Here is a 27,783-nt window from a genome sequence, read left to right on the forward strand (position 1 = left end):
TAGTTTCCTAAAGCTCGTGTTCATCCTTTGAAGGCTAAGAGTTTCTAGAAATTCATTTGTATTGTGTAGTCACAAAGAAAAGCGTAATAGCAGAAGATTGGATCAGCCCCCTTAAAACCAGAGCAGTGTTTAAAGTAGGAAAATTGCTTTTTTAAAGTGGGCCAAAGGAACAAGTTATGAGGAAGTTACCAGAACTAGATGTGAAACTATCAAGGTATTACATTGACAATGAAGTAGCAGCTACCAGCCGCAATACCTCGAATTAGAGAGAACCTGTGCTGACGGTCAGCCATTGATATCTACCATCTGAAAAAGGAAAACACCAAGTGCCATCTGCGCTTTCCCATTTCAGGTAAAAAATAATAAAGCCTGTTGCTAATAGTTTGTAAGGAAGAATGAGCACAACTGTTCTTAAAAAATAAATAAATTGCCTTTTGTTGTCGTTATACCAAAATGAAAGTGCATGAGCAAAAATAGACTTTCAAAGCCATTTTGTAATGCACGATATCTTTTGCTTTAGTCTCTTAGGTGAAAATGTCTCAAACTAGAAGAAAATAAAAGTCAAAACGGAGATGAATTCTGAGCCTCTTTGGCGGGAAAAACAGAGGACAACTAAAAAGTGCATCGGAACAGATGGTAGGCATTTATCAAGAGCCTGGGAAAGAAAACAAACAGCAAGGCACCAAAACTTGGGTTTGATACTTTGTTAATCTATGGAAAACTAAAAGTAGCTGGGGGAATGTTTGGTCATCTAGTAAGGCTGCTGAAGTAGCATGAGAGGAGATCAATAATGGCAAATGCAGGTAATTTAAACTGAAAATCATTTCAGCCTCTCCTGCTCTCCCTGGACCTAAGTGAAACGTGTAGGGAAAACTCCGCGGCATCCAGAGGTTCAACTAAAATACGTTCGAGTGCTTAAGAGGAAGAAACGCAGGCACACGTGTACTGAAGAAATAGGCTTTTGATGTGTTTATAATTGCAATACTTCCTTCTGTAATATGCCGGTCTTCCCGTGGTCTTATAGTTAAACCTGGTCTCGCCAAGCTTGTATGATCATTGCGCCATTTATTGTGTTCAAACCGTTCCTGTTAATCTGTAGTTGCTTTATTCCATGATGTATGGCAGTACGATCCAGTTTATCACAAGTTTTGCAACAGATTCAAAAAGTACTTTTGAAAGTAATAACTCCTCACATTTCCATTCTCTAATGAAGTATGTTTATGAGGTAAAAAAGTACATTTCTATTTTTTTCTGTAAATTGTTGTAGCGTTAGGAGAGCAGCAGCAAGGTAAGATTGCTTTAAGGTCAGTATTTGTCCTTTATTTGCTAAGGTAAGGCAGTACAGAGACAGGGAATTCGCCCCTCTGGAGTCATTAGCAGCATCCTCATGCCTTGTCCTGAGGTGTGGGCAGGCCCAAGAAAATCTGTTAAGATTTGTCAGCTTTCTAAAGATCTGCTACCTCCCTGTACAACCACCGACAAAACTGAAATTCTCCGAATGAGAAATTACAAAGATCTAGTTCACGTATGGAGAATGCGTCTGTAGTTGCTTAACTTGGTGCTTTCTTCTAGGCTTTCAGGTAGAAATGAGGGCTTGGAGGAAACAGAGGCCTTGGGCCTTCTGTCCTTCAGTGAGCTCCACCTGCACGTCTTACAGCCCAAGTTGCAGTTTCTGGGAAGACCTAAGGCCATGTCTTCGTGAAGCTTTTTGTAGGTGGGTTCCAGGTTTTCTTCCTTCTCTTACAGAACTCTCAGACATGTTCAGTTCAAACATTTGTAGCATTTCCACTGTTTTTCTTGGACAGCTTCACGAGCTCTGTATGCTCCAATAGATTCAGTTGATTTTGGGAATACTGGAATTGTTGGGTTATCTGCTGCTGGTCTGTCTTACATAGGTACAAAGCATAGATTTATATTAAAACACGTTGCTTAGTAGCAACATTCTTCTAGAGTCTTCTGTGAGAAGAATCTAGAAGCTGCCCCATGTCAGGTAAGGGCCCTGCTGCTGGCCAGAGCCGAACCAACAAGTGGTGTTGTTTTCACCTCTGTGAGAGCAGATTTAAGATGGGGGGAAAAAAAGCACTGCTACACAGCAGAAGTCAGTGCAGAAGGAGGGGGAGAAGGAAGGCAGGTGCCGGAGCACCTCTCCCCCTCCTTCTGCACTGACCTTGGCGCCTGCAAGGCTGTTCCTCACTCCTCTCACTCTCCCAGCTGCTGTGTCACGCAGCGTTTTTTTCCCTGTCTTAAATATGCTCTCACAGAGGTGAAAACAACACCACTTGTTGGTTCGGCTCTGGCCAGCAGCAGGGCCCTTACCTGACATGGGGCAGCTTCTAGATTCTTCTCACAGAAGACTCTAGAAGAATGTTGCTACTAAGCAACGTGTTTTAATATAAATCTATGCTTTGTACCTATGTAAGACAGACCAGCAGCAGATAACCCAACAATTCCAGTATTCCCAAAATCAACTGAATCTATTGGAGCATACAGAGCTCGTGAAGCTGTCCAAGAAAAACAGTGGAAATGCTACAAATGTTTGAACTGAACATGTCTGAGAGTTCTGTAAGAGAAGGAAGAAAACCTGGAACCCACCTACAAAAAGCTTCACGAAGACATGGCCTTAGGTCTTCCCAGAAACTGCAACTTGGGCTGTAAGACGTGCAGGTGGAGCTCACTGAAGGACAGAAGGCCCAAGGCCTCTGTTTCCTCCAAGCCCTCATTTCTACCTGAAAGCCTAGAAGAAAGCACCAAGTTAAGCAACTACAGACGCATTCTCCATACGTGAACTAGATCTTTGTAATTTCTCATTCGGAGAATTTCAGTTTTGTCGGTGGTTGTACAGGGAGGTAGCAGATCTTTAGAAAGCTGACAAATCTTAACAGATTTTCTTGGGCCTGCCCACACCTCAGGACAAGGCATGAGGATGCTGCTAATGACTCCAGAGGGGCGAATTCCCTGTCTCTGTACTGCCTTACCTTAGCAAATAAAGGACAAATACTGACCTTAAAGCAATCTTACCTTGCTGCTGCTCTCCTAACGCTACAACAATTTACAGAAAAAAATAGAAATGTACTTTTTTACCTCATAAACATACTTCATTAGAGAATGGAAATGTGAGGAGTTATTACTTTCAAAAGTACTTTTTGAATCTGTTGCAAAACTTGTGATAAACTGGATCGTACTGCCATACATCATGGAATAAAGCAACTACAGATTAACAGGAACGGTTTGAACACAATAAATGGCGCAATGATCATACAAGCTTGGCGAGACCAGGTTTAACTATAAGACCACGGGAAGACCGGCATATTACAGAAGGAAGTATTGCAATTATAAACACATCAAAAGCCTATTTCTTCAGTACACGTGTGCCTGCGTTTCTTCCTCTTAAGCACTCGAACGTATTTTAGTTGAACCTCTGGATGCCGCGGAGTTTTCCCTACACGTTTCACTTAGGTCCAGGGAGAGCAGGAGAGGCTGAAATGATTTTCAGTTTAAATTACCTGCATTTGCCATTATTGATCTCCTCTCATGCTACTTCAGCAGCCTTACTAGATGACCAAACATTCCCCCAGCTACTTTTAGTTTTCCATAGATTAACAAAGTATCAAACCCAAGTTTTGGTGCCTTGCTGTTTGTTTTCTTTCCCAGGCTCTTGATAAATGCCTACCATCTGTTCCGATGCACTTTTTAGTTGTCCTCTGTTTTTCCCGCCAAAGAGGCTCAGAATTCATCTCCGTTTTGACTTTTATTTTCTTCTAGTTTGAGACATTTTCACCTAAGAGACTAAAGCAAAAGATATCGTGCATTACAAAATGGCTTTGAAAGTCTATTTTTGCTCATGCACTTTCATTTTGGTATAACGACAACAAAAGGCAATTTATTTATTTTTTAAGAACAGTTGTGCTCATTCTTCCTTACAAACTATTAGCAACAGGCTTTATTATTTTTTACCTGAAATGGGAAAGCGCAGATGGCACTTGGTGTTTTCCTTTTTCAGATGGTAGATATCAATGGCTGACCGTCAGCACAGGTTCTCTCTAATTCGAGGTATTGCGGCTGGTAGCTGCTACTTCATTGTCAATGTAATACCTTGATAGTTTCACATCTAGTTCTGGTAACTTCCTCATAACTTGTTCCTTTGGCCCACTTTAAAAAAGCAATTTTCCTACTTTAAACACTGCTCTGGTTTTAAGGGGGCTGATCCAATCTTCTGCTATTACGCTTTTCTTTGTGACTACACAATACAAATGAATTTCTAGAAACTCTTAGCCTTCAAAGGATGAACACGAGCTTTAGGAAACTAAAGATTTTAATAACAGATTTCCCTTTACTACAACCTGGTTTATTTCTCACCTCCTTGCTATTTCACAGCTCACAACCAGTACCTTGTCTTTGAGTACCTTTGTTCTGTACAAACTACAGTTACCATCTGACTGCTTCTCTTGCTGTCCTTCTAGAAGAAATTCCTAGGTAAACTGCTGCCCCTAATCCTGTAGTCCTCTGTGTCTTTTTTTTGTTTGTTTGCTTTTACAGCTAGTAGAAACTTGTATTCCTTGTTGCCACTGAAATATTTGTGCATAAAAAAATAAAGTTTTATTTTTTAGTAAACATACTTAAATATGTGCAACCACAAAAGGTGCACAACTTTGTCAGCCACTTCACAAAAAGAGTCACAACGCGTTCTGCAAATACACTTCTTTATTGACAAGCAGATCTCAAGCTGTCTGAGACCATCCATCTAGAATATACAGCTCAGAAGCATATTTGTACATCAAGGACAGGTACAGTAATAACACTTCATTAGTAAGGCTAAGTTAACAACTTGACTTGGTTAGTTATGAAGACTCAGATTTACAGGGCAGTCCTCAGTATTTACATCCAATGGATCCTCCAGCCACCGGTGGCCGCGAGACAAAACTTCCTTCGCTAAGCTCCTGTTTGTGAGGACCACACCAGAAGGCTGCAACTTCCCTAAGCCTGATTCACAAGGTGATCAACTACTCGCATACCACAGTCACCTGAATTTCTTTGTTGCTCCACAGCACAGATCAGCCAGCCACCACCTCATGTATTTTCTTTTGTTGTTACCTTATAAATGTTCTCACTTCCCCTGTACTTGCATTTGCTTATATCACGCTACTGCGCTCCTATGACTCGTCCTGTAGTGCTCAACACAGTTGTTTCTGCATTCAAGCAGAAGCTGCATTTTTCTTCTCCTTCAGCTCTTTGGGATCCCAGAATCACTTTTCTCTAGCGCTTCCCTCACTCCACCACGTATAAACTGCGGCTGAATCCCACCTCTGCAAAGCGCTGCAACTTTCAGGAGACACCTTTCTCTAGACATCAGAAGAAAACACTTCCATTTTCCTAGCGAATCATCCTCTTGCCTGAGTACTCCAGTCCACCTGTGCCCTGGCACCAGCCACTTGCAGACCACACCGCAGCTGATGAAAGCCAACAACCCTCTGGCCTTCTACCACTGCTGCAGCAACCCCCCTTGCCCTACGGTCACGAAAGCACTGCAGGGTCCCCCAGACTAGATGCCCTGTGGGTTTTCCTAAGGGCATCCGAATCCAAACGCCAGTTCCAGTCAGGAGCACGCCATGTCCCACAGGAAGGTGGATGCCAAAGCTGACCTGGCTCCAGCTCGTCCTGGCTAAGTCCCTTACCTCCTGTCCTTTTGGGTGAAGGATTCTGTGCAGACAGCAGCTGCTACAAGCCCCCAGAACAACGTTGCTTACTTCTGCATCTCACAGAAGGACTTATGCATGAGTTTGGCTTGCACTGGCTTTCTGCAGATGCCCTGAATGTAACGAGAAAACCTGGTGTTAAAAGACAGCTTTTTTGGAACTACAACTCGTTGCAAATGGCCAGCAGATATATCTGTTCGTACCACACGGTTTTACCTTCGCGTGGCTTTTTAAGACTCATTTATTGACCCACTCTGCCTCTGGCCTAACATTGCTCTGCCCAGTCTTGTCCACCTTTGAGACACTCTGGCTGCTGCCCATCTGACGGAAGGAAAAACAAGTCACTTTGGCAAGCGTCTTTTATTCACAGTCCAACAGTGAAGTGAGAGCACTTTCAAAAAAAAAAAAAAAAAATACAAACTGGCAAATTAGAAGACAGGCCCCAAGCCCTGCATTCTCCCCATTACCACACAATGGTGCTCACTTGAGTAGTACAATAAGAACCGGCATCTGTCCTGGCATTTCCTATTCTCCCTTGGAGCAGCAGTTGAAACAGAGAGAGACAAGTCACTCAAATACACACACACGCTATGCAACAGGGCTCTGACCCTTGACTGCAGGTATATAGTCCCATTCTCTGGCAGAGCAGGTCATCTAAGCTGTGGCACTTGAAAACCCAAACAGCGCAGCACATGGCTTGCTTCAAACAACAAAAATGCCTGCCTGAACATGGGTCGGCACCTCAGACACCAGGCTGTGCTGGCCAAACAGCTCAGACACACTTGCAGCTCAACTGTTTTCAGAGTCAAGTCATCAGCTAAGCTGATTACTGCTGCTGTATTTACAAGCCCAATCCCTACTCCGTGCTGCAATGGAAGCAATTAACCTGAAGGAGCTGCCCTTAAGTCCTGGAGCAAGCACGGAACACAACAGTTACACAACAGTCATTCAGCTACTCGTATCCCAAAATAGGAGCTATTATTTTTGCTCTTCCCCGGTGTAGTTAACTTTCTACACTCACACGTCTGTTCAAACCAGTTTAGTGGCTTAGACATTAATTGGGCAACTTGGGGAACTGAAATAAGTCCAGAGATCTCTCCAGTTAGCTCACCAGATAGCATTAAAAGCAAAACAAAACAGAACCCACACATGAGAAGTCGTAGGACGTGCGTTCCCAGAGACAAGAATTCAGCTAGCTTGCTAAAGCTAACACTAAAAAAATCGGGAGAAGGTTTTGCTAGGGTCAGTCAGCTCTGAATAAGGATAACTGATGTGTAAGCAAGCTGGCAGGACGCAGAGAACAATTTCTACTAGCTGGGGTAGCTTCCAACTTTTGACTAGTCATTGGTAGACAAACACAGGCAGCTAAGAGGGAGTAACAGGAAACTGTTGGGAATGAATCTTTTAAGATTAATTCATGCACAGCACAGATGCACCAGCCTGAATGAAGCAGAAGCTGGGTTTCAGCCTATACTGAGGTGTGACCTACTTCAGGTGTCTCCCCTTGGGAAGAGGAGATCAGAATATGACCAAACGCCAGGCACAAAGAAACACTCGATCACTGCTTGAGTTCACCTGCTCATGAAGACAAGCCCTTAAGCACTTAGTTCTGATTTAAATCACAAGGTATATATACACTTCAATTGAAGCACTCCCACATTTAACTCCAGCAAAATAAGTTTATCAGAAAGTTACACAAACCCAAAAAGCTTTATTTTTCAAAACCATACTTTATTTTTAAAGGCTACTAGAAGTATTCAGAACTATATTTCTTAAGCAAAAAGATTCACATTTCATTCTGCAGGGTCGTTAGTATGAGAAAAAGCATTTGGGGGTTTATTTTTTGCAATTGTTTTTGAGTTTCTACACCAATCCACATTTTTAATTAAAAGTGGTAACAGTTATGGCTTTAGATACAGAATTACAAAAGGTAACACATGAAGGTTGCAACTCAAGGGGGAAACAGACAATTATGATCATTTTTCCACAGAAAGGTAACGTTTTAGCTAAGACGAACAGAGGCAACAATGGTCTTTATGGGAGACAAATCCACTGAACATCAGCAGCACAGGAACTGCTTGAAGGATACCCATGCTGTTAATTCACAAGTGTTAGAAGAACATTCTGTCTGCTCCAATTACCTCACCTTTTCCTCTGTATTCTACGCCTCAAAAACATGGAAGTTTGAGACCACAAGAGCCCCACTCCCCCCCTTTTTTTATTTTTAAAGAAAGGGATACAACAGAAGATGGAAGACTACGGTATGTGGTGGAGGAAGAGTCACCATCTCTAAACAGACAGCAGGACTTTGGCCAATACATTTTATCTGTAAGCACGTAAGGACTCAAACCGATTCAGAACCCAGAGCTGCAATTTTGTTGGGTATTCTTCCCATCACTGATTTTTAACTCTGTGTTTACTTGTTCTGGATGGCTTGCATGCAGTGAGACAGAGGTAGTGATGGGAACAAGATTCCTTCCCTCAAGTTTCCAAATAAATGAAACCTGGTAAGCATGCCCCAAGGAAGGGCAAGTGCAACCAGAGAGGACCTGCCAACTGGGAAAGGCCAAGAGCATGAGTACAGACATTAAGCTGCTCTCCCATACCCAGGACTGATTAAAAAAAAAAGTTACATGAAGGTGCTGGACAAGAATTGAGCAAGTAACAAAACCTCTGTGGCCTCCACAATATGTACTTCATGCCAGGTTGTGCAAAGGATAGGACAGAACCTTTGCTGCACAGTTGTGGTGATCAAAATACAACATTATTTGCAGTACTGCCAGAAGTTCCAGTGTGTAACTAGCTAGCATGGTTACATTGATCATTTTAATAGCTATATAGTCAGTCACTCATTTAAAAAAAATAAAGACGTGTTTTCAGACAATTCCTTTATCCAGTTAATTCTTCAGACTTGTCCCACCTTCGCTACTTGTGACTAGGCCAACATTTCTGTCCTAACTGGATTAAGACAGACTTCATCTGTTAAACTTCCTTCCTTTTGGTTCACTGAGGAAAAATAATTAAAAACAACAAAAAACCCACCACCACCACCCCAAAAAGAAAGGGTTTTATTTTATGCTCCTGGAATACTACAATCTCTCACAGGAGCTTTCACTCAAAGGAAACTGTCTTAATACTTACAATAAAAGGTTGCAACTCTTTGACAAGGAGGCATGGTTGAAACTAGGTCACCTGAATATAATTTGAGTGCTATGAACCAATCACTGAATAAAGTCAACGTGTGGGGCTAGAGAGCAGTTCTCCTTAGAACACCCCATTTCTCTTCTTGAGAAGATCAGAGGTACAATGGTTTGTTTTATTGCAACACTGGTTAGCCAAATCAATCCTTCCCATCCAGATATGATTTTTATGAACCAGGGATTTTATGGTTTACTGCCAAACTTGGCAGACAATTTACTGATGAGATTCATGACCTTGGGATTGTTTTGGTACTTGGACATATTTGCTGGATTCTGGGCAACATCTTGGAATGCAACCATAACTTCTGGATCCTGCAGGACAACAGAAAAAGCAAACAATTAGGGCATTTAAACAAGAAGTCTACAAAAGTTACTGGTTCTGTGGTTCCAACACAACCACTTGTCTTGCGCTGCTTTTAACATGGCAAGTCTAAAACAGAGTTAATTAATAAAGGTCTCCTAAAGAATACTCAAGGAAGCAGTGTATGCTGGTAATGCTGTATCAGAAAACACCAGAGCCACTACTGGACTTGTTACAGTGAAACTATGATGTGTGAGAAAAGGAAGAGGTTTTTTTTTTTGCCTAGAAAAGAAGCTAGAAAATGTAGCCACAACTACTGAATTATTTTTGTTCAAGTTATCTTCAAATGCATCTTGAAGGAGGGAACAGGAGCTCTGTATGTGTATCAAGCATGGCAGTGTAATTATCCCCCCCATGCAATAGCTGCTACTCATTCCTTTCACCCCTTTTGCTACTAGCAGCAGAAACTTTAACTGGCTGGACCGTGAACAGATGAATTGACAATATTTGGCTTTTTAAAATGCATCTGATTCTCAGTCATTCTCCACCTCCTCTGGGAAGTCACAACTGGAAGAGAATCTTCTGTCTCTCATCACAGTGCTGTGCTGCACTTAATAAACACATTCATATATATATAAAAGAAGTTTGGTGTTCTTTTGACCAGTGTCACCTTCCCCACCTAGTATGAGAAGTGCTAATACTTTTTTCTGTATTTCTAGTACACCTTTAGCCTCTATTGAATTAGAATTATTTTTGCTCATTTCACATGAGTGTGTTCTGAACAATGTCCTTCAATAAATCCACACGGGCTGATTTTATATCTCAGCCTGGGAAAACATTTCCATGATAACAACTTCTGCATGAAAGACTCAAGTTTTCTTTAGTCCAGCAAAAATACAAGCAGCTTATTATGTCCAGTATATAACTGTAATTTCATCTCTTGTTCTTTCTTGCACATTTAAGTAGTTTCACTAAAGGACACAACCTTCCCTAGACTTCTATTCTATTGCTATCGCAAAATTATTATTTGGAAACCATCAAAACCCAAGTGGTGTCCGCAGAGCTGTCTGTGCTACAATAACACCACCACATATCTGTTGTAGCATCAGACACAGACAAAAGCTGCTTAACAAGTCTGGTCCAAAAGTTGCATTTAGTAGGTGTGTACTGCAGTGAAATCACCCACATGGTTCAGTCATGTTTATATACATGTTGGGAACTGAAAGAGTCAAGACTTATCTTTTGTTGGATGGAATTACAAGTGTGTTATCTCCCTTTTCAAAAAGGATCTGCAAAGTCTATGAAAACTAGGATGGTAGGGTTTAGTAATCAGGCACTGGATATATTTCCTTCACTTTACATGATTCGTATGAAAACAGATGGCTTTCACAAACCCAAACTTCCCAAGCTGCTGAATTCAAAGTAGGCTAGAAGACTATAAAGACCATGCTATATTGTTAAATCTGTCTTTCCACCTGCATATGAATAAACAGTAACTTCTATAAATATATCCATAAGCAGCCATATCTAATTCTTTGGTTGCCTCTACAGAAGGTAAGCTCAATTTGAAAGCATACCCAGTTAACTTGGGCATGCTTCAATGTAAGCTCAAGGTGAGCAGTCTCAAAGGTGAGGAGTTAACAGTCACAAACTCAGAAGAGATTTAACCTCAATACTACAGTTTCAGCAGTAACTCACCATGAAAAGCCCCTACACATGGTCAGCTGAAGTAACACCTTAAGATTAATGACTTGGGACAGACTAGGGTGAATCCTTATCTTTTTTTTTTTTTTTTTTCTCAAAACCTCATAAACAGCATCAGTAACAGCTATCAGTTACCATCATCCTTAAACACAACCCACAGTTGCACTGAGCAGCAGCAAGTCAAGCAGTAAAAACTCCTGGCTTTTAAGACTCTATCCTGCACTGCTGTTACAGAGAGGCTAAGAATATATGCAGACATTTCAGGAAAAAAAGGTAGTGCAGACACATAGGTCAAGTGTTAAATAAATCACAGCTAGATTTAAAGTCTGTGCAAAAGTCGATGAGACGCTCAAGGCTTAGCTAACAGGTTCTGCAAAAAACACTGCCAACACATGTTCTTACAACAGAGTACTATGGTATTTCAGGGTATCCATAATCAGCATGCAACGGAGCCTTTTTAAAAGGCATGTGGCAAGCACTTAACATTTAATTGCACTTCAAAGCTGTTTTCAGCAACTCCCATTTCAAAGGCCTGTACTACAGCATAAATGAACCAGGTAATGAATGCAACTGCATTTTTGTTTGTTTTTTGTTTTGGATGGTTTGGATCCAAGACAACATTGCTGCCATAGCAGCTCAGGTAAAAGGTGCATTTCCAAACAGAAGCAACCACTAAACTAGGGTAACCCATAAACTTTGGCATAGAAAGTGATGCCTCTTTAAGGATTTCAGGGCATACCAAGTAACAGTCCCTCGTGATGCTTTTATTAAATGGCTATCATAGCTGCTCAATGACCTGAGAACATCACATAACTCTAGCTTAACCAGAGCAATCCAGAAAAAAACACAGCAACATGCTTTTATATGAGACCACATTAGAATGCAAATAAACACAGCTCACTTTTTGCCTAGCCAACCTAATGCTGTCAGATGCATTCTACTTAATCTGCTAGAATACTTTTCTTGTGTAAAACTAGTCGTGACACTTAGCAATTAAATAATTGAGCTACTAATCAAGCCCACTGGGGACGTAGACTTTCTGAGCATGAATTCAGAAAGTGCCAGATGTAGAACTATACTGATACTATTTTGCCTCTGGCAAAAAACACTTGGGCAATTCTCCTCTCGACATTACTGCAATATATTGCATTGCAACTATATTAACAGTAATTTGTGCGTAATTATCTCACCACGATGTGTACACATTCAAGAAGGAGCAATTTAAGTATACTGTGTACAAAATAACTGTTCAAGAGACTCAAAAAAAGATAAACTCCTCACAGCATACTGTTTTGTCTCTTGTATGCAAGTACCGGGTGGGGAAAGGAGGGAGACACAACATGACACCTTTAATTAAGTTCCTGTCAATCTGACAAATAGTGAACAGATTCCAGACAGTTTGGTGCCACACATGCACAGAAAGAAAATTTCACAACAGAAATAAGCAAGCACTCCCCACCGCTCTCCAGAAGGTCACATCTTTCTTCCCTCAGCTCACAGGAGCTGTTCCTCCCTCATTCCAAGCATTTAGCTTTGATTTTAATCAAATACTCACCTGCATGGCCGCCAGGACTTCTGGATCACTGAGAATCTCATTGAGACCTGGCATACCTGCCATTCCTGGCATACCTCCAGGCATAGCCCCAGGAAATCCACCTGCAAACCCAAGACACAAGAATGCACGAGGAAAAACATTTAATTCAGCTATACAGGAGCTCGCTGATAGAGAGCAAAACGTACTTGCTTTGCCACACCTCCAACACCTTGTCTTCCACAAAGCTACAGCTGCTCCACTGAATGCAACGCAGGGGCATTGGTTTTCTGTGTGTGAGGACCTGCATCTTATTTCATACATATTTTTAACCCAATGAAATAGGAGGCTTGTAATTAGTGTGAGTGCCTAGCACCTTATACACAAATGCAGTGATTTTCTAATAACTTAAATCAGGTACATCCCCAGTCTAAGAAACAGATTTTTGAGTGCCTGAGGTGAACAACTCAGGACTTACTACTACTGATTTGCTTTTGCCCTAGGCTCATTCCAACTTAAGCTGGAACTTCAATTGTTTCTCCCCAACTTGTTATACTCAAAAATAATATGAAAATGCGATCCTCATGGAGCTATTGCTTCTCCCTGACTTATTATATTAAAAAATAACACAAAAAGGCTATTCCTTGTGGAACTGTTCAAAAACTGCACTGCCTCCTTTGAGAAATCATACTCTTCAACAATAGCTTCCAAACATCAGTTTTCCCTAACACCCAGCCAATTTTCAGCCTTAAAACTATTGTTCTTAAGCAAGACAGCTCCAAGCCACGCTGAGTAATTTATAAAACATTTTATATTATTTTTTCAGCACATATTAAGCAAACACTGCATCTTTGTTTTCTCAGACCTAAATTCTTTCACTCTGTTAATCAAGACTGACTCGTCTTCATGTATTTACTACCCAGCAACTACCCAGCTATTTGAGAGAAAGAATCTGATCCCTCTTCCCACTACTGCTCCAACAGTTACTTGTAGACAAGTTTTAAACTTAAGAACATTTTTTTCTCAGTCTTGTGAAGAAATACTATGAACTGTGGTTATAATACAGCATATGGAAAAAAAACAAAACACAGTCACTTCTACCTCAAGTAAATGGTGTTTAAAAATACACACCTGGGAAGCCACCTGGGAAACCGCCAAATTGAGCTCCTCCTGCCTGTCGTCTTGCTTCTTCCTCCTATAAGGGAAAGCACATCATTCCACATGAAGCAATGGAACTGCAGCCTGTTTTCTACTGATCAACTGGTTTCAGGAAGAAAAATAGCTGAGACTGCTTCATGGGAGTAGGCTACAGCAATAAGCAGATGTAGTTTTGTATGTAGTGCAGTACTTCAGACAAGAAATAGTGGTTTACACTTACTTTAGTACATTTCTTTGGATAAGTTATGCAGAGCGTGTTTTTACTAAGCATGAACTGAATGATCAGTTTTAGCCCATTAACTTTTACAAAACACTCCCACCCATAACACATGCTGTAAAAATATATTAGTAAAGCTGAGAAAAAAAAGTCAATGCTGTCAGGAAGTGAAGAAGAAAAGCAAAGGGTTATTTTGAAATTAAAACCTCCTACTTTGGGAGACATGGAGACATGAGTATTAAGTTAAGACTATTCTGGTATGGTCAAACAGTAACTGAATTCTTGAAATTGTTGGATTAGTAGAGATACCAGAACCTGTCTCTGTCATAAACAACAGATGCGGTACAAGGCCTTAATCTCCAGTATTCATTATTGGTCAAGTAACACAGACAGAAAATATCACCCTAAAATATAAGATTTAAAATCAATTTTCCTGTGCAATTAATTAAAAAAAACAACACTATGCAACTCTCCACATTGTTAATGTTAAAGCCTAAATAATCACCCTTTGTGCTCTCTCATGCTCCTCTCGTGCCTTCTTCACTCTTTCCATTCTTTCCTTGATTTCTTTTTCTTCGCGCTTCCGTTCATATTTTCGGCGATGTTCTGCAATTTTCTGAGCCTGTTACAATAAATAGCAGCATTTCAGGTACGTTCTAGTACACCACATAATGTATTTCAATATAAAATACACAAGTGTAACCAACTGTTTTTACTAGCTCTTAAATGTAAGATTTGAGTTCACATCCTAAAAGCCCCCTTATTTCAGGGTGCACATGCTATTTCCTCTCTACCACAGGCCGTTATTAATGTATACTAGGCCCTTGCAGGATTCACCAGACCCAGGCACTCTAGTCTAGTACCTTCTTCCCGTACAGCTCCAGGACTTACACCATAGTTAGAACTTAAACACATTGTTCCACAGTCCTTCCTGCTTTTATGCTGAAATATCATTTTTTCCAGGGCTAACACCAAAGAATTGCCCACGGAGAATGGAATTTTCCCTGGTACAATAACAGGAAGCAGAACTCCCCCTGCACAGACAGACTTGTTAGACAGAGCTTTTGCTGTTCCAGATGCCTTGGCAGCATACAAAACTGGACTCAAGCAGACCAAAGAAAACCTGAACCAAAGCAAGAGATGGCAGATGGGGAGCAAGTTAGCTTCCTATCTTCTCAAAGGTATCAACTCTGCAGCCCCCATGGAGGAGACTAACAACAAACTCCCTAAGATTCCTCAATCAGGGATCACTTTAATAATAGAACACTAACTGCAGCATTATTTTCCTGAAGCCAGAACATATCCTTATATAACACTGCAAAAAAAGTTAGTAATCTTACAAATTGCAGAGCTTTAATACCATACATGACAAGTACCCTGTGACATTCCCATAAATAAAAACATATATATTAAAAATAAATCAAAGTCCAGGAACAGAAATACTATTACAAATTACAGCTATAAGCCTCTCTTACACACAGATACTCTTCTGTTCTGCAGCTTCAGCTTCCTTTACAGCATATTTACCTACTGTGACATGGGGGTCCTCCATGGGCTGCAAGGAGATAACCTGCTTCACCATGGTCCTCTCCACAGACTGCATGGAAATCTCTGCTCCAGCAGCTGGAGCACCTCCTCCCTTCCTTCTTCACTGACCTAGGTGTCCACAGGATTGTTTCTCTCACCTCTCCCCCCTCCTCACTCCTTTCACAAGCTGCCGCACAGCGTTTTTTTTTTTTAAAGCCCTTTCTTAAATTTGTCATCACAGAAGTGCAACAGGCTCAGCTTTAACCAGCAGCACATCTGTTTTGGAGCTGGCTGGAACTGGCTCTGCCCACCACAGGAGCAGCTCCTGGTCTCTTCCCACCAAGGCCACCCCTACAGCCCCTCAGCCCCACCCTCCCGCAAATGTTGCCACATAAACCCAACAGAATGCAGCAGTTGCGATACGTAATCCATGAATGCCTTTACAGGAATATTTAAGACATGAAAAAACAGCCTACTACCAAGTCTTGCATGTGTTACACAGATGTTCTTCATCAGAACAATGCTGCAGTGAACCACCTGAGAAAAGCTGAAAACCAGTCTCACAGAGATTATGCTGCCCTCATGGGGTGGACTAATGAAAGTAACACAGCCAAGAATACTTTGTAAAACACAATTAGGAGGAAGCTATGATCAGTTTGGAAACATTTTGGGAGAAAAAAAAATCCAGAACAGCAAGAGAACACTGTGATAACAAAACATTTTTAGCCTAGATTCTAAAATGCTTGGCGAACTTCAACTATTTCAGATTTTTCAATTAAGAAGGAAGGTATTGTTTCATAGTTCAGTTATGAGACCTAATTTGTAAACAGAGACAAACAGCTGTGATTGAAGACACAGAAGCACTTATAAACTCAAGTTTGAAGTGTCAGATGAATGCTAATGCTGACACGTGGACATTCGATGTCACAATGAATATCACAAGAATTTCAAAGACACCTCTAAAACAAATAGGAGAGGGACTTCTACTATCCTTTCCCACTTACCCTCGGTTGCACCTCCTTCAGCATGGCACTAGCATCTTCATCATAATCCAGTTTACAGGCTAATGCAAGATCATGAGCAGCCTCCTCCCAGTGACCCAGAAGTCTGGAATTCAGAAGAAAAAAGCAAATTGAACTCTAGGTATTGCTCAGGGTATTTACAACCATGTATCGTCCAATATTTTTTCTGCAGCTATGGAGACTTCTAGAAGTTTCAAGCTAATAATCACAGTGTTTTCTGTAACACGTGATTTATAATGTTATAGAGGATATTTGCTCGCTTCTTCTATACCTCCATAGTAATTGTTGCATTAGGTAAAAATCAAGAAAAACTAAATCAGGTACTGTCATTCTTTGCTAAAAACAAGAACAGTCTACCAGGGAGAAGGTACCCTGTCTATAAACATGCAAAGCACACTAATAAATGTTCTGCATCGCCAGGTGAACACTTGGTGTGAAACTACAAGGTCAGTGTTCTGTACAACTCTACCCCACTGCTAAATCAAGCTTACATGCACCTGGTTTACTCAGCACTTACACATCCCAGGTAACTGCCTACATCAGGTCTTCGTTGAAGAGGTCATAAAAGCTACTGTGCAGCACTACTTCTTTATTCATTTAGACAAACTTGTAATAATCAAAGGTTTAAGTGAATGATAAGGGGTCAAAGCACTTCAGATGACCGACGGGGCATTAATCCAGACTACACTGCAACTTTCTCATTCTTAGACTTCACGCCGTTTATTAAAATTGTAGCACTTATTAAATAAACACTGTTCAGAGTAATTCATGTATTAATTAGGAGTTCTATTAACGCTTACTCCTTTCACTTTTATACAGAGTGAAGGAAGCATCCCCTTATTTCTTCGGCTGATGTATTTTCATTTCAGAAATAATTTAACTACAGTTAGGGGGAAATCCTGCTGACATAGTGCAATTTAAATAATTATACTGTTCACTTAATACCACTCTTCATTTCAACAATTGGTTCCCTTAATAACTGGACAGTTTAATTTGCTACGTAAAAGAGCTCTAGGATCCTATGGAATAAAGGCAGCAGAGAAATATTTAGAATTATAGGTTAGTAAATTATAACTGAGCCAAGCAACAAACAGAAGAGCACCCCTAAATAAAACCCACTCTATTCTAGAGCTTACAATCTTTAGCAAATGATTAAAAAATGCTTTACAGAATGACAGTAAGTCATTAGAAGATGGCTTATCAAGGAGAGGAGAAAAAATAAGAGTGCAGAAGGATTATTCTTAAGTCACCATCAATAAATCACCATCGTCCTTTTTTCTTCTAATCCATATACTTAGCATAATGGTTTCTAGGCTCAAGAGCACTGCTCTCACATACAAGACAGACAGTTCACAGAAAAACAGAGCAAAGAAAAGCATAAACAAAGTTGTTCCCTCCCGAGTTAAGTAAAGAGAGTATCAAGAACGTTTGCAGTTCACTACCTATGTGCTTTCCCCCTCCATTTGTAGGTCTGTGCTGAGTCAGGATTAATCTTGATGGCTCTGTCACAATCTCTAATGGCAGCGTTTGGCTTCTGTAGTTTCACAAAAACACTGCAGGAACAAGAACATTTATTGTACATGTTAAAATGCCAAGTTACTAACTTAAGATGGAAATAATTTTTGATGACTAACAGGCGAGCTAATGAGATACATTTGAAAAGCTGAGTTCAAAAAAGATTTTGTAGTGATAACAGTGTCAGTGAAATTTAGTTTTCCCCCCTGATGCTATGTGAATCATTAGCAAAAAGTGCAAGCATTCAACATTCAGACTCGAGCCTTGCCTAGAAGAACACCTTTAATGCATAAGGAAAGGATAAGTGCAAAAAGCAGTTTGATTTCACACTGTTTGTAGTCTATAGCCAATGGCAACTAACAAGTTTAACAAAATGAAGCTAGTATTACATGTTCCACGTTACATTGTCTTTAAAGTAACAGTAAGGGAAATAAAGCACTAATTATCACACTGGGGTTCTACCATTTTCATGCCTTCCCAGCCCATGTAACTGGGGGTCCTTGAAACACTGTACTGCAGCTGATTTCGCAGCCTGCTCCTTAAGCTCCTCCATACAGAGGAGTCAACAAGCACAAAATCAAAGACAGCAATCAAGAAAGTAATCAAAATATAACATCATCACGCTGATGTCTAAATCTGCACTGGACCTCAGCTTGAATACTTTGTGAAATGTTGGTTCTGCTCCTCCATCTCAAAGATGGGTAGTAGAACTGAGAAAGGTCCCAAGAAATGCAGCATCTTTAAAGCAGAGCTGCTCCCTCCTATAAAGGGGAACAGGTTAGGACCTTATAGCCTAGTACAGAAAACATCCAGAAACAAACCAAGAAACCACCAGAACTTGAGTCTATAAAAATCACAAGTAGTAGGAGGAACAACAAGGATTCTTTAGCAACTGACAGTTCTTTTACATACAAGAACCACCAGACAAAGGAAACAATGGTAACAGAGGCAAAAGAAAGGATCACATCCTTCATTTAGTTAAGATTTCAAAAAACCCTTGCTGCAGAGCACTGCAAATGCTAATTCGTATTTGTTCAGTGGGAGACTCAAAATCATACCAAGACAAAAAAAACAGTAACTCCTGATGTTTGGCATGTTGAGTATAAAGACATAGTTTTAAATAAGTAAGCCTATGAGTTGTGAACCAAAGGGTGAAAAAACAGGACAGGTGACTATCATCTCAGTTCCCTTTTTCATATACTACTGGTTCATAGACACCTGGGATTGTCAACTACCAAGAGAAACTGAATGCTGGATGATGTGGGCTGTTTAAGCTCACCTGATACAACTGCTCTGTGTTAGGACTTGGACTATCCTTCGGGAGACTACTCATTATCAGACATGGCCATTGCCAGATCACAAGTTGTTAGGACAAGCAGTTAAAAAAAAAAACAAAAAACAGAATACGCAGCACATGGAGAGCTGCTGGCTTTGGATTCTGAAGTAACACAATCACTGGCTTGCTGTATTTGCTACAACACTTTAATGACACATGAACATGCACCGTATTGATAGTTTCAGGGGACCCTACCAAAGAGCAAGCTCATTTCAAATGGATCCAAAAGGCAAATGCAAAAGGCATTAATCAAACAAAGGCTTGATTCCAGTTTGGGACTGTAAATTGTGAAATTGTCTTTCCCAGCAGTGCTGGGCCAAGAGAAGCCTATCCTAATTTTAAGGGTCTGGCTGTGAATGAAGGATTAGCTGGGATTTTCATTTTCTGTGTTAAGGAAGGTTTTTCGTTATTAATTGCTATCAAGAGCTTTTTGCTTTTGAAAATAGCAGAGCCAAAAAAAAAAAAACCAACAAAAACCGTACAAACCCAAAAAATTAGCCTGATCCCCTCTCAGTTAAGGCTAATAACTGCAAGTTTTACAATGTACAAGCATATCTGATTAATTATTAGGGCTTTATGTCTAAGAGGTTCAGGTATTTCATACTTCATCTCTGTATGGAACAATAGAAAACATTCCTGAATTGGCTGAGTATTCAGTAGTCAAGATACTCCAAGTAAGAACATCTGCCCTTTTACATTTACTCAGAGGAGAAAAAAAAAAAGGTGTCAGCAATTACAGAGTGCCTGTAACTTCATCAAAGCTTGCTATAAAACAAGAATAAATTCTCACATTCTCCTAGTAACAAACACATGGACATTTCAAGGAACTATCCCAAACCTACGCTCACCAATGAGAGATGCTCCAATGCTGCTGGCGGTCTTAGAATATTGATAAACACAAAACAAAAACAAAGAAACAAACCCTTAAGCAACAAAAAACAAAACCTGAGTCCACCAATGACAGGTGGATTACTCACAGCACTTCATTACTCACAGCTGTTACACTTTAAGTTTTACAATAACCTAGTATACAGTTTATTCATGTCTGTAAAAGAGGAAATGGAGGTCAATTTTAAACTTCTCCTGATGCTTACACTTCTCATTGCTAAAAAATCCCAGCCCTCAGAAGATACAGCACCATAAGAGGTATTTAAAATGTTAACTATGATCACAACAATAGCAAAAACTAGAGCACTGAGGTACACAGTGTACACACAAAAATTCGGATATAGCACATACAAAAGAAGCAGCCATCTACCAGTGAGGTGTAGTGGAACAGAAGAGCTAAAAGACACTGAGCAATCACGTGGAAGTCATCAAAATTGAGCAGATTGAACTTTATCTTACTCTAAAGATGATCTACTGAATTATCAACTCATCCATGCTTAGTGACCTGTTTATGTGCAAAAAGTAAAGGAAAAAAAATATCCATGGGAACTCATGCTTCTCTAACACGTACATCCCTGGCCTTCCACAAGATTTAGGAAGATAAACATTGGTGCATCATAGACAAGGGCTACCACAAATCAAATTTGACATTATGCCTGTAACTCATTATCTGCAGTCTGGTAAATGTAATTTGAAATAAGGCTGATGTTGAGAATTAGGTACGTTCTGCTCAAACATAGGACTGCTGAACAGAAAGAAATCTGCTTCTTTCTGTCAAGAAATATAGTTAGCAGGCACAACAGGGAGGGAATTCACCTAATCCATTTAACTTTGTAACTAGACAGGACATAATCGTAGTAGAAACTTCAAATGTTTCAGGCATTTGTGATCCAGCATTATTCTAATTCAACACACCACAAGGCATAAACTACCACAATGTATTTTAGTACATGATTTTGTTATTTGATCTACTATCAAGGCTGTTTAGATGGCTGCTTCCGCAAATCCCATTAATCACACACAGGAGAAAATGCACAAAGTGTACTTTTCTTTCCCTTCACTCCTTTTAAATTTACGCAGATCTTGCCAGCGTAATTTAAGCTCTTTAAGGGAGTAACAGGCAGAAACATAAATCACTAGTTTCTGATGACTCACCTTGCCCTCTTGGCATACAAGATGGCCAAACAAGGATTCAGCTTGATAGCATCTGTGAACAAGTCGACAGCCTTCTGAAGTTCACCTGAAAATGAGTACCAGTAAAGTTTCCATCATTAGGAAATGATTTCATCCAAGTTGCCAAGCCTGCCTTATCTTAAATGGAAGATAATCAACAAAAGAAAATCCAATTTGCAACATTATTGACGTACAAACTCCACAAGGAACGCTGGAGGGTTGAGGAGGGGAACTTTTCCAAGTTAAATTTGTCCAGTTGACTTCATATGCAATCACGTAGGAAGCACACAGCTTTTCACTGCATTAAGACAAACCACTAGAGACACTAATCACAGTACGTAGGGAAGTATTGTAACAGTCAGTTTATAATTAAGATGCTGCAGTACTTCCCCCAGCGATAGCCACATGGGGAAGACAGTTCTTTAAAAAGCCTTTATGTCATAGCTAGTTTTGGATATCCAAGAAGGTCCAAGATACTTCAGGTTTGTTTCTTTTTTTTTTTTTTGCACCAAACATTATATCCTTTAACATATACTAGAAAACAACTAAAAAATATTACCTTCACTTAGAGCATTGATAGCTTCCATCTTCTTTTCATTAGCTTGATCCATCATCTCTTCCGTTACCTAAGAAAATAAGCAAACAAAATGACATACACACAGACAAAACCCAAAAGCTACAGCCCAGGCCAGAAGGACCACCAAAGACAACACCAAAGGCAGCAGCTGCACTTTTCTGTCTCTAGAATCCTTTGTTTAATTTAGGTTTAAATCACAGTACTAAAACTATGATCTTTTTTGCTTTCATTTTGGAGACACTAGTCACCGTTATTTTAGCTGGAAAAGGCTCTCTTGAGTGTTCAACTCAGCCAAACAGCACTCAGGAGAGTGTTCAAATACCTTCTGGTAGTTGAATCGTGACAGACTGCTACAGATCTAGTTTTTGTGTGCATTTTAATATTTTTGCTGTTGTTGTTTTTGTTTTCTGACCTTATTTTTCCTCACTCAACTTTTTGGTGGACTACTCTTGACAAAGAAAAGATTGTTGTTTTAAACCAGCAAGTTTTCCATTCAGGTCAAAGAGATTCAGAACTACAGCTGAGTACCTAGCCATGTAGTCCAAATTTCCCCCTCAGCTGCTATTATCGACTAAATTCAAAACCTCTCTCCTTTCCTACTGCCACAGCCATTGAAGGTATTGTGCTTACCTCCACGTTTTCATCTCCCATTTCTTGAGGGGCATCATTATCTGGTTCAATCACTCCTTCATTGTCAATTTCTGGGGGAAAAGCAAAAATCAACTTCAGACTCCATCCACAAACAGATTTCTAGACTCACATTTTAACTGTGATATGCCATCTACTTTCCACACCTAAGTCACTCTCTTCACTTTCTGGCTCAGGAGATTTAACTGGCTCCTCTGGCTGTTCCTCTGCTTTGCCCTGAAAGAGAAATGTATTTGTAAGCACACACTATTTCTGACTGATATTCTACTCCCAATCTAATAAATAGCAATGCATCAGAAAATACAAAATGAATCTGCAAAGCATATGACTGCTCTGCAGCTGAACAGTTATTTTTAAGACAGAATTCTCCTTTCCTTTTTTCCTCCTCTGAGATTAAGTCTGCCACACACACACACAAGTAATTCAGAGCCCAAATCTTTACTCATGAACTTATATTATTGGTAAAGCCTGTCCTTCAAACTGTATAATTCAATGACCAAACACAATGATCCAGATAATACATACTTTAGAACCAGTGTTGCAATGAATACTAGCTAGCCACTGCAGTCTTCCTGCCCTCCCCGATGCATTCTCTGGATGAAAAATTCTCTCCATCTAGTACTATTAAGCTAAGGTCCTTCACAAGGAACAATAAGCTAGCATCAATGACTAAAATATTTCTTTATCTGTCAAGGTCAGAGATCTTTGCTACTTACACATACTTAGAATAATTTCCCAGGTTTTCCTATCAACTTTTAATTACTTCACTACTTTCCTTTGAACCCCACCACTTAGCACACCCTCCATTATCACAGACACAAGCTGTTTGCCTTCCCATTCCGTGTCGCAGACTATACTCACTACTTAAACACAATTGCCCCAGAGTTCTAGTCAGCCAGTAATGCAAGCAACCACTGTCTTGTTAAATGCAAAATAAAATCTCTTCTGCTTTTTTCCAATAATAATTTCAAGCTTGGAAAAATCCCGCTATAAACATCTATAAGCCTGATTTATTGTCTCCCTTAAAACAATAAGAAACAAACAACCCACACCCACCTCTTCCACAATGCTGTCATAAAAAGTTGACAATTTAACTGTTCACTTCATTACCTATTGTGCTTCCAGTACTTCTTGTCATGCAGAGATTATAATTTGAGCCACTAATGACAGCAGAAATGGTCTATAAACAGACCATGAGAACATTAAAAAAATAGAAATTGGAGTGTGTGCCATTTGCATTGCTGAGAACATCAGGCATTCAGGATGAAGGAAATGGAGCATGGTAACAATTGAAACAAACTGGAAAGCCATCTGTAACAAATCACTGTCTATGACACCCAATGGGCAGGCTTCAGACTGAACTGTCAAAATTATTCACCCCAGTGTATTCACCCACACTATTTAAGTGAAGTTTGCTGGTAATTTTTGTTTCTCTCTTCATACCCAATAACATTTGGACCCTGCAAAAGTTACCTTGCAGTTACAAAATTCTTTATACCTCACCTTACTTGTCTCATCTGTGGAGGTGCTGGCTGGAGCAGGTGGTATTGTGCCTCCCATGCTTTTCAACAAAACAGAGAAGAGAAAAAAAGAAGACAGTAAAATTATCAAAATAGTGGGCCATATTTTATTGATTCAAATCCTGCTGATAGTCTCAGCTTTCTGTTATGACAGAAAACATGATGATCCAATTCACTGTAAAAGCGATAAAAATAGCACACGGCATCCACGATTTCACAATGTAACATAACACACATTGGCTCTTTCACCTAAAACTGCACTGTAACTTGTACTCAAGTGCATGACACATCACCCATCCATCCTTTTTCACAAGGAAAAGTTGCCTTTTTGGAAGAAACTGATTTTTTTTCCCTTAAAATGTAAGTTTTATTTCAAGTCCAAAATAGATAGTATTATAGCTATTACTAAAACTAGAGTTGTTTTTGAAACAGAGTTCAAACAATCTAACAGAACCCCAATAGCCTAAAAAATGTCTATTATCCTGATTTTTTGGGGGTCTAAAATGCTTATATAATTAACAGAAATGCTGTTCTCTATGCAGCATTTTTTTTTTCTGCATTGCAATATCCATGCCTTTTCACTGCAAGTTGAAGAGCACTTGTACTTTCACTACACGTTTAAGAGCATTCTCTGTATAGCCAGCATTCTCTCAATATAGAATAAACTTCTATATTCTATCAACTTTGGGTAGCAGCCAGGAAGAAGTGCAGGCTGAATTCTCCAGCTGTTTCATGTAGCATCTAATCATATCTAATGGCAGGCTGCCACAAGGACTACCATTCCCATCCATTCTCTGCCCCACTTTCTCATCTACAGAAAGGTTTCAATTGCTCTGCCCCTACATACTCCAAAAGGAGAAAAACAACAACAAAAAAAACCACAACAATAAGAACGACAACACTTGAGTCCATCAACTCAGTCTCAGCCAAGTCACTGACCACACAACTGGTTCGACGTGATGCAGGTGAGAAGGGAAGGAAGTGGGCAAATAGGCAGCAGAAACTGGAAGGGCCCAGGAGTGTTTGCTTCCAGGAACGACTGCAACCCAAAACCACACAATTTGCAGAGAAGGAAGGGGAGGTGGCAGGATTCACAGGTCCTGGCACAAGGACCTGCAGCAAAGGGCAGGTCAAACAGCACTATGCTACTTCTAGTCTACATCAGGAGAGATATCAAGAAAAAAAATATCACAAGTTTCATTTTATTTTTTTAAAGGCATCTTCTGAAGCTATTAGAAAATCTACACATGTCCCTGGTATGTTGATACTGCTTTAGCTATGTTATACTCCAAGGACTGAACAACTCCAGGCTGATAAATCATTAGAGAGCTAAGCAAAAAATACTGCATGCATAGTAACTGCCCCTCCTAATTTTTACTCTTGCGGGCTGCCAGTCAGGCATACAACTCTCCACACTTCTGTAAAAATCAAGAAATTTTCATCCTAGCTTTCTGAACAGGCAGGTTAAGAAAAGTTGGCCATAACTGCAGAAAGAAAAAGAAACGGGAGCTGTCTGGGGGAGCCTTGGAACTTCTCTTCTGCTGCGCATCCAAAAAGCCTGCAGGACTTAAGTTTCAGAGCAATTCCAAATTATTGGTCTGGAGGTCAGCTCGTTTTTAAGTCTGGCACCTTGTTCGAGGCTGAAATCACCTGGTCAGTCTTCTCTACTCTCTTCACATCCCAAAAGGCACCCTTTCCAAAGCTTAAAGCAGTCTATGAGATATGTGGATGTATGTTAAACACGTACACTTATATACATGCATGTTTTTTTTTTTTTTTTTTTTTTACATGCATATATATTTATGCTAGTTCATGAACAACTGAGGCTAAACAGTTTTATTCATAGTCCTTGAAAACTCCAAAGCAAGTTCCTCTAAAATCCTTCCTTAAAACAGTAGATGGTTACAATGGTTAAATACATGGTAAGAATATGCAAAGATTGCATATTTTATTTAACCTCAATACTATACAGATACACAGGATACTCTTGGAGAAAAATGCAAGTTTTTCAGGAGGAAAAGCTCAGGAGAAACTGAGTTGCAGCTCAGGAGAAACCGAGCTGTACAAATTGTGCACAACAACATTTGGAATCGAGTCTTTTGCTGAACCAGTTGTGCAATCCTGGTGACAACTCCTGGGAAGCCATCAGGACTCCATTGCAACAGGGACTCCAGCCTTCTCCTGATCACGGTGACGAGAAGCGCTGCTGCTATGACTTGTTGGGAGAACTGCAGCTGTCACTTCTGCATCCACTTTTGGCACTCACAGCAAAGTTGTCTTTACAGACTAACAACAGGGTTAAAATCTACTTGAACAAAACAATAAGAACAACAACAAAAAAAGCAAAAAGCCTGGTATGTGAATGAGGGGTTCTGTGCTTTACTTTTCACTAATACCATTGTTTCTTGTTTTAAGCACATTCCCCTTAATAGCTTATTTTGTACCAATTCACGTCAAAACATTTATATTTGCACACAATTCCAAAAAAAAAAGTGATTTGAATAAAAGGGATGTCAAACTCCCTTGCAAACATTATCATGCAGCAGCAAATGCTTTCCACGCAGCTAGACAAAATAAAGGCCAGAAGATAAGTGCGTGAAAACAGCAGAGATGATCTAAGGCTTCTGATGCAACACTAACAGCTAGCCAGAAATCAAGCTGACTTATTAATTAAGCTGAAATTCGCTCTGACTCTACTTGTGGCTAGCGTCGTTTTGAAACGCTGACTAATTTTCGTTGGAAACGTTAGCTTTAAAACAAAACTCAGCTCAGAATTTTGGTTGCAGAAACGTAAGAACGGGTTTCAGTGCCTTTTACTCACTGCTCTGAAACCATCTGCAACCCCACCTGGGTGATTATACCTCTGAGTTTGGGGCTCAGGTGAGCCTGATGGATGCGATAAAGCACTCAGGCGCTGCAGGTCCAGGTGAGGCTGTGGGGTGGGATGGGATGAAACCCACCGGGTTCCCCCCCCACCTGAGGCCAGGCTGTGCTGAGCTCCACGCAGCTCCCCGAGAAGGCGCAGCCCTGCTGGCTGCACGCCCCGTCCCGCCCCACACAGCCCTGAGGGGGCCGGGACCCCCCCGGCTACCACAATTTGACGTGAAAAACCAATCCTGACGGGAAAAACGCTCCCAAATCCCGGCTCCGGGCACGCAACTCCCCCAAACACCTGAGGAAAACCCCCGGGGACCTGAGGGAGAGGTAGAACTTCGCGGGGAGGGGGTGGATGAGGCGCCCCGTTCGTTAACCGTCGGTTAACGGCTGAGCAGCCCTGAAGCGGCCGCCCCCCCCCCCCTCAGCCCTCCCCTCACCCTCCCTCTCCCCCTCCCGCCCCGGGGAGCCCGGGGTCCTCTCCCCGCACCTCTCGAGCCACTCGCGGAGGAAGGCGAGCTCCTCGCTGTGCAGCAGGGCCGGGTTCTGCTTGCAGAGCCTGACGAAGGCCCGCAGCTCGCCCAGCTTGCGCGAGTCCATGGCGGCAGCGGCGGGGCGGGAGCGAGCAGGCGGGATGGCGGCCGCGAGCACGAGCGCGCGAGCACGCGCCCACTCCCCCGGCCGGCCGCCGCGCGGCGCCGCGGGAGCTTTCAGCCCGCCGCCAGGCCCCGCCCCCCAACCACGAGGCCACGCCCCCTCCGCGACCCAAGCCCCGCCCCCTCCCTCTCCGCCGACCAAGCCCGCGCGGCGGGCGGAACGTTCTAGAAGCGGGGTGGCCGTTAAACGGCCGGCGGCCGCCCTGAGGCGCAGCGCTGCGCCTCAGGGCGGCCGCCGCGCTG

General features: G+C 41.1%; 1 protein-coding gene across 1 annotated transcript; it reads right to left on the reverse strand.

Annotated features, from left to right (window-relative positions):
- Nucleotides 1-7,403: 7,403 nt before the first annotated feature.
- Nucleotides 7,404-27,606, reverse strand: ST13 (ST13 Hsp70 interacting protein). Its single transcript, XM_084297903.1, has 12 exons — nt 27,375-27,606; nt 23,994-24,051; nt 22,637-22,706; nt 22,473-22,543; nt 21,825-21,891; nt 21,248-21,332; nt 17,796-17,906; nt 16,336-16,438; nt 14,310-14,426; nt 13,561-13,624; nt 12,454-12,554; nt 7,404-9,205 (listed from the first exon to the last, which is right to left on the reverse strand). The coding sequence occupies exons 1-12, from the start codon at nt 27,482-27,484 to the stop codon at nt 9,077-9,079; spliced, it is 1,086 nt and encodes a 361-aa protein (XP_084154029.1). The 5' UTR covers nt 27,485-27,606; the 3' UTR covers nt 7,404-9,076.
- Nucleotides 27,607-27,783: the final 177 nt, after the last annotated feature.

The sequence above is a fragment of the Netta rufina genome (genome assembly GCF_964035555.1).
Source record: "Netta rufina genome assembly, chromosome: 1".
Classification (NCBI taxonomy): domain Eukaryota; kingdom Metazoa; phylum Chordata; class Aves; order Anseriformes; family Anatidae; genus Netta; species Netta rufina.

Bases quoted from the DNA above. Each gene is read 5' to 3' on its own strand.
- ST13 (XM_084297903.1), bottom strand. From the start codon at position 27,484: ATGGACTCGCGCAAGCTGGGCGAGCTGCGGGCCTTCGTCAGGCTCTGC. The intron at 22,544-22,636 runs GTGTGGAAAGTA...CTTTTCCCCCAG, and splicing joins AAGTGAAGAGAGTGACTTAG to AAATTGACAATGAAGGAGTG. The intron at 13,625-14,309 runs GTGATTATTTAG...TTTCCCTTATAG, and splicing joins AGCATGAGAGAGCACAAAGG to GAGGAAGAAGCAAGACGACA.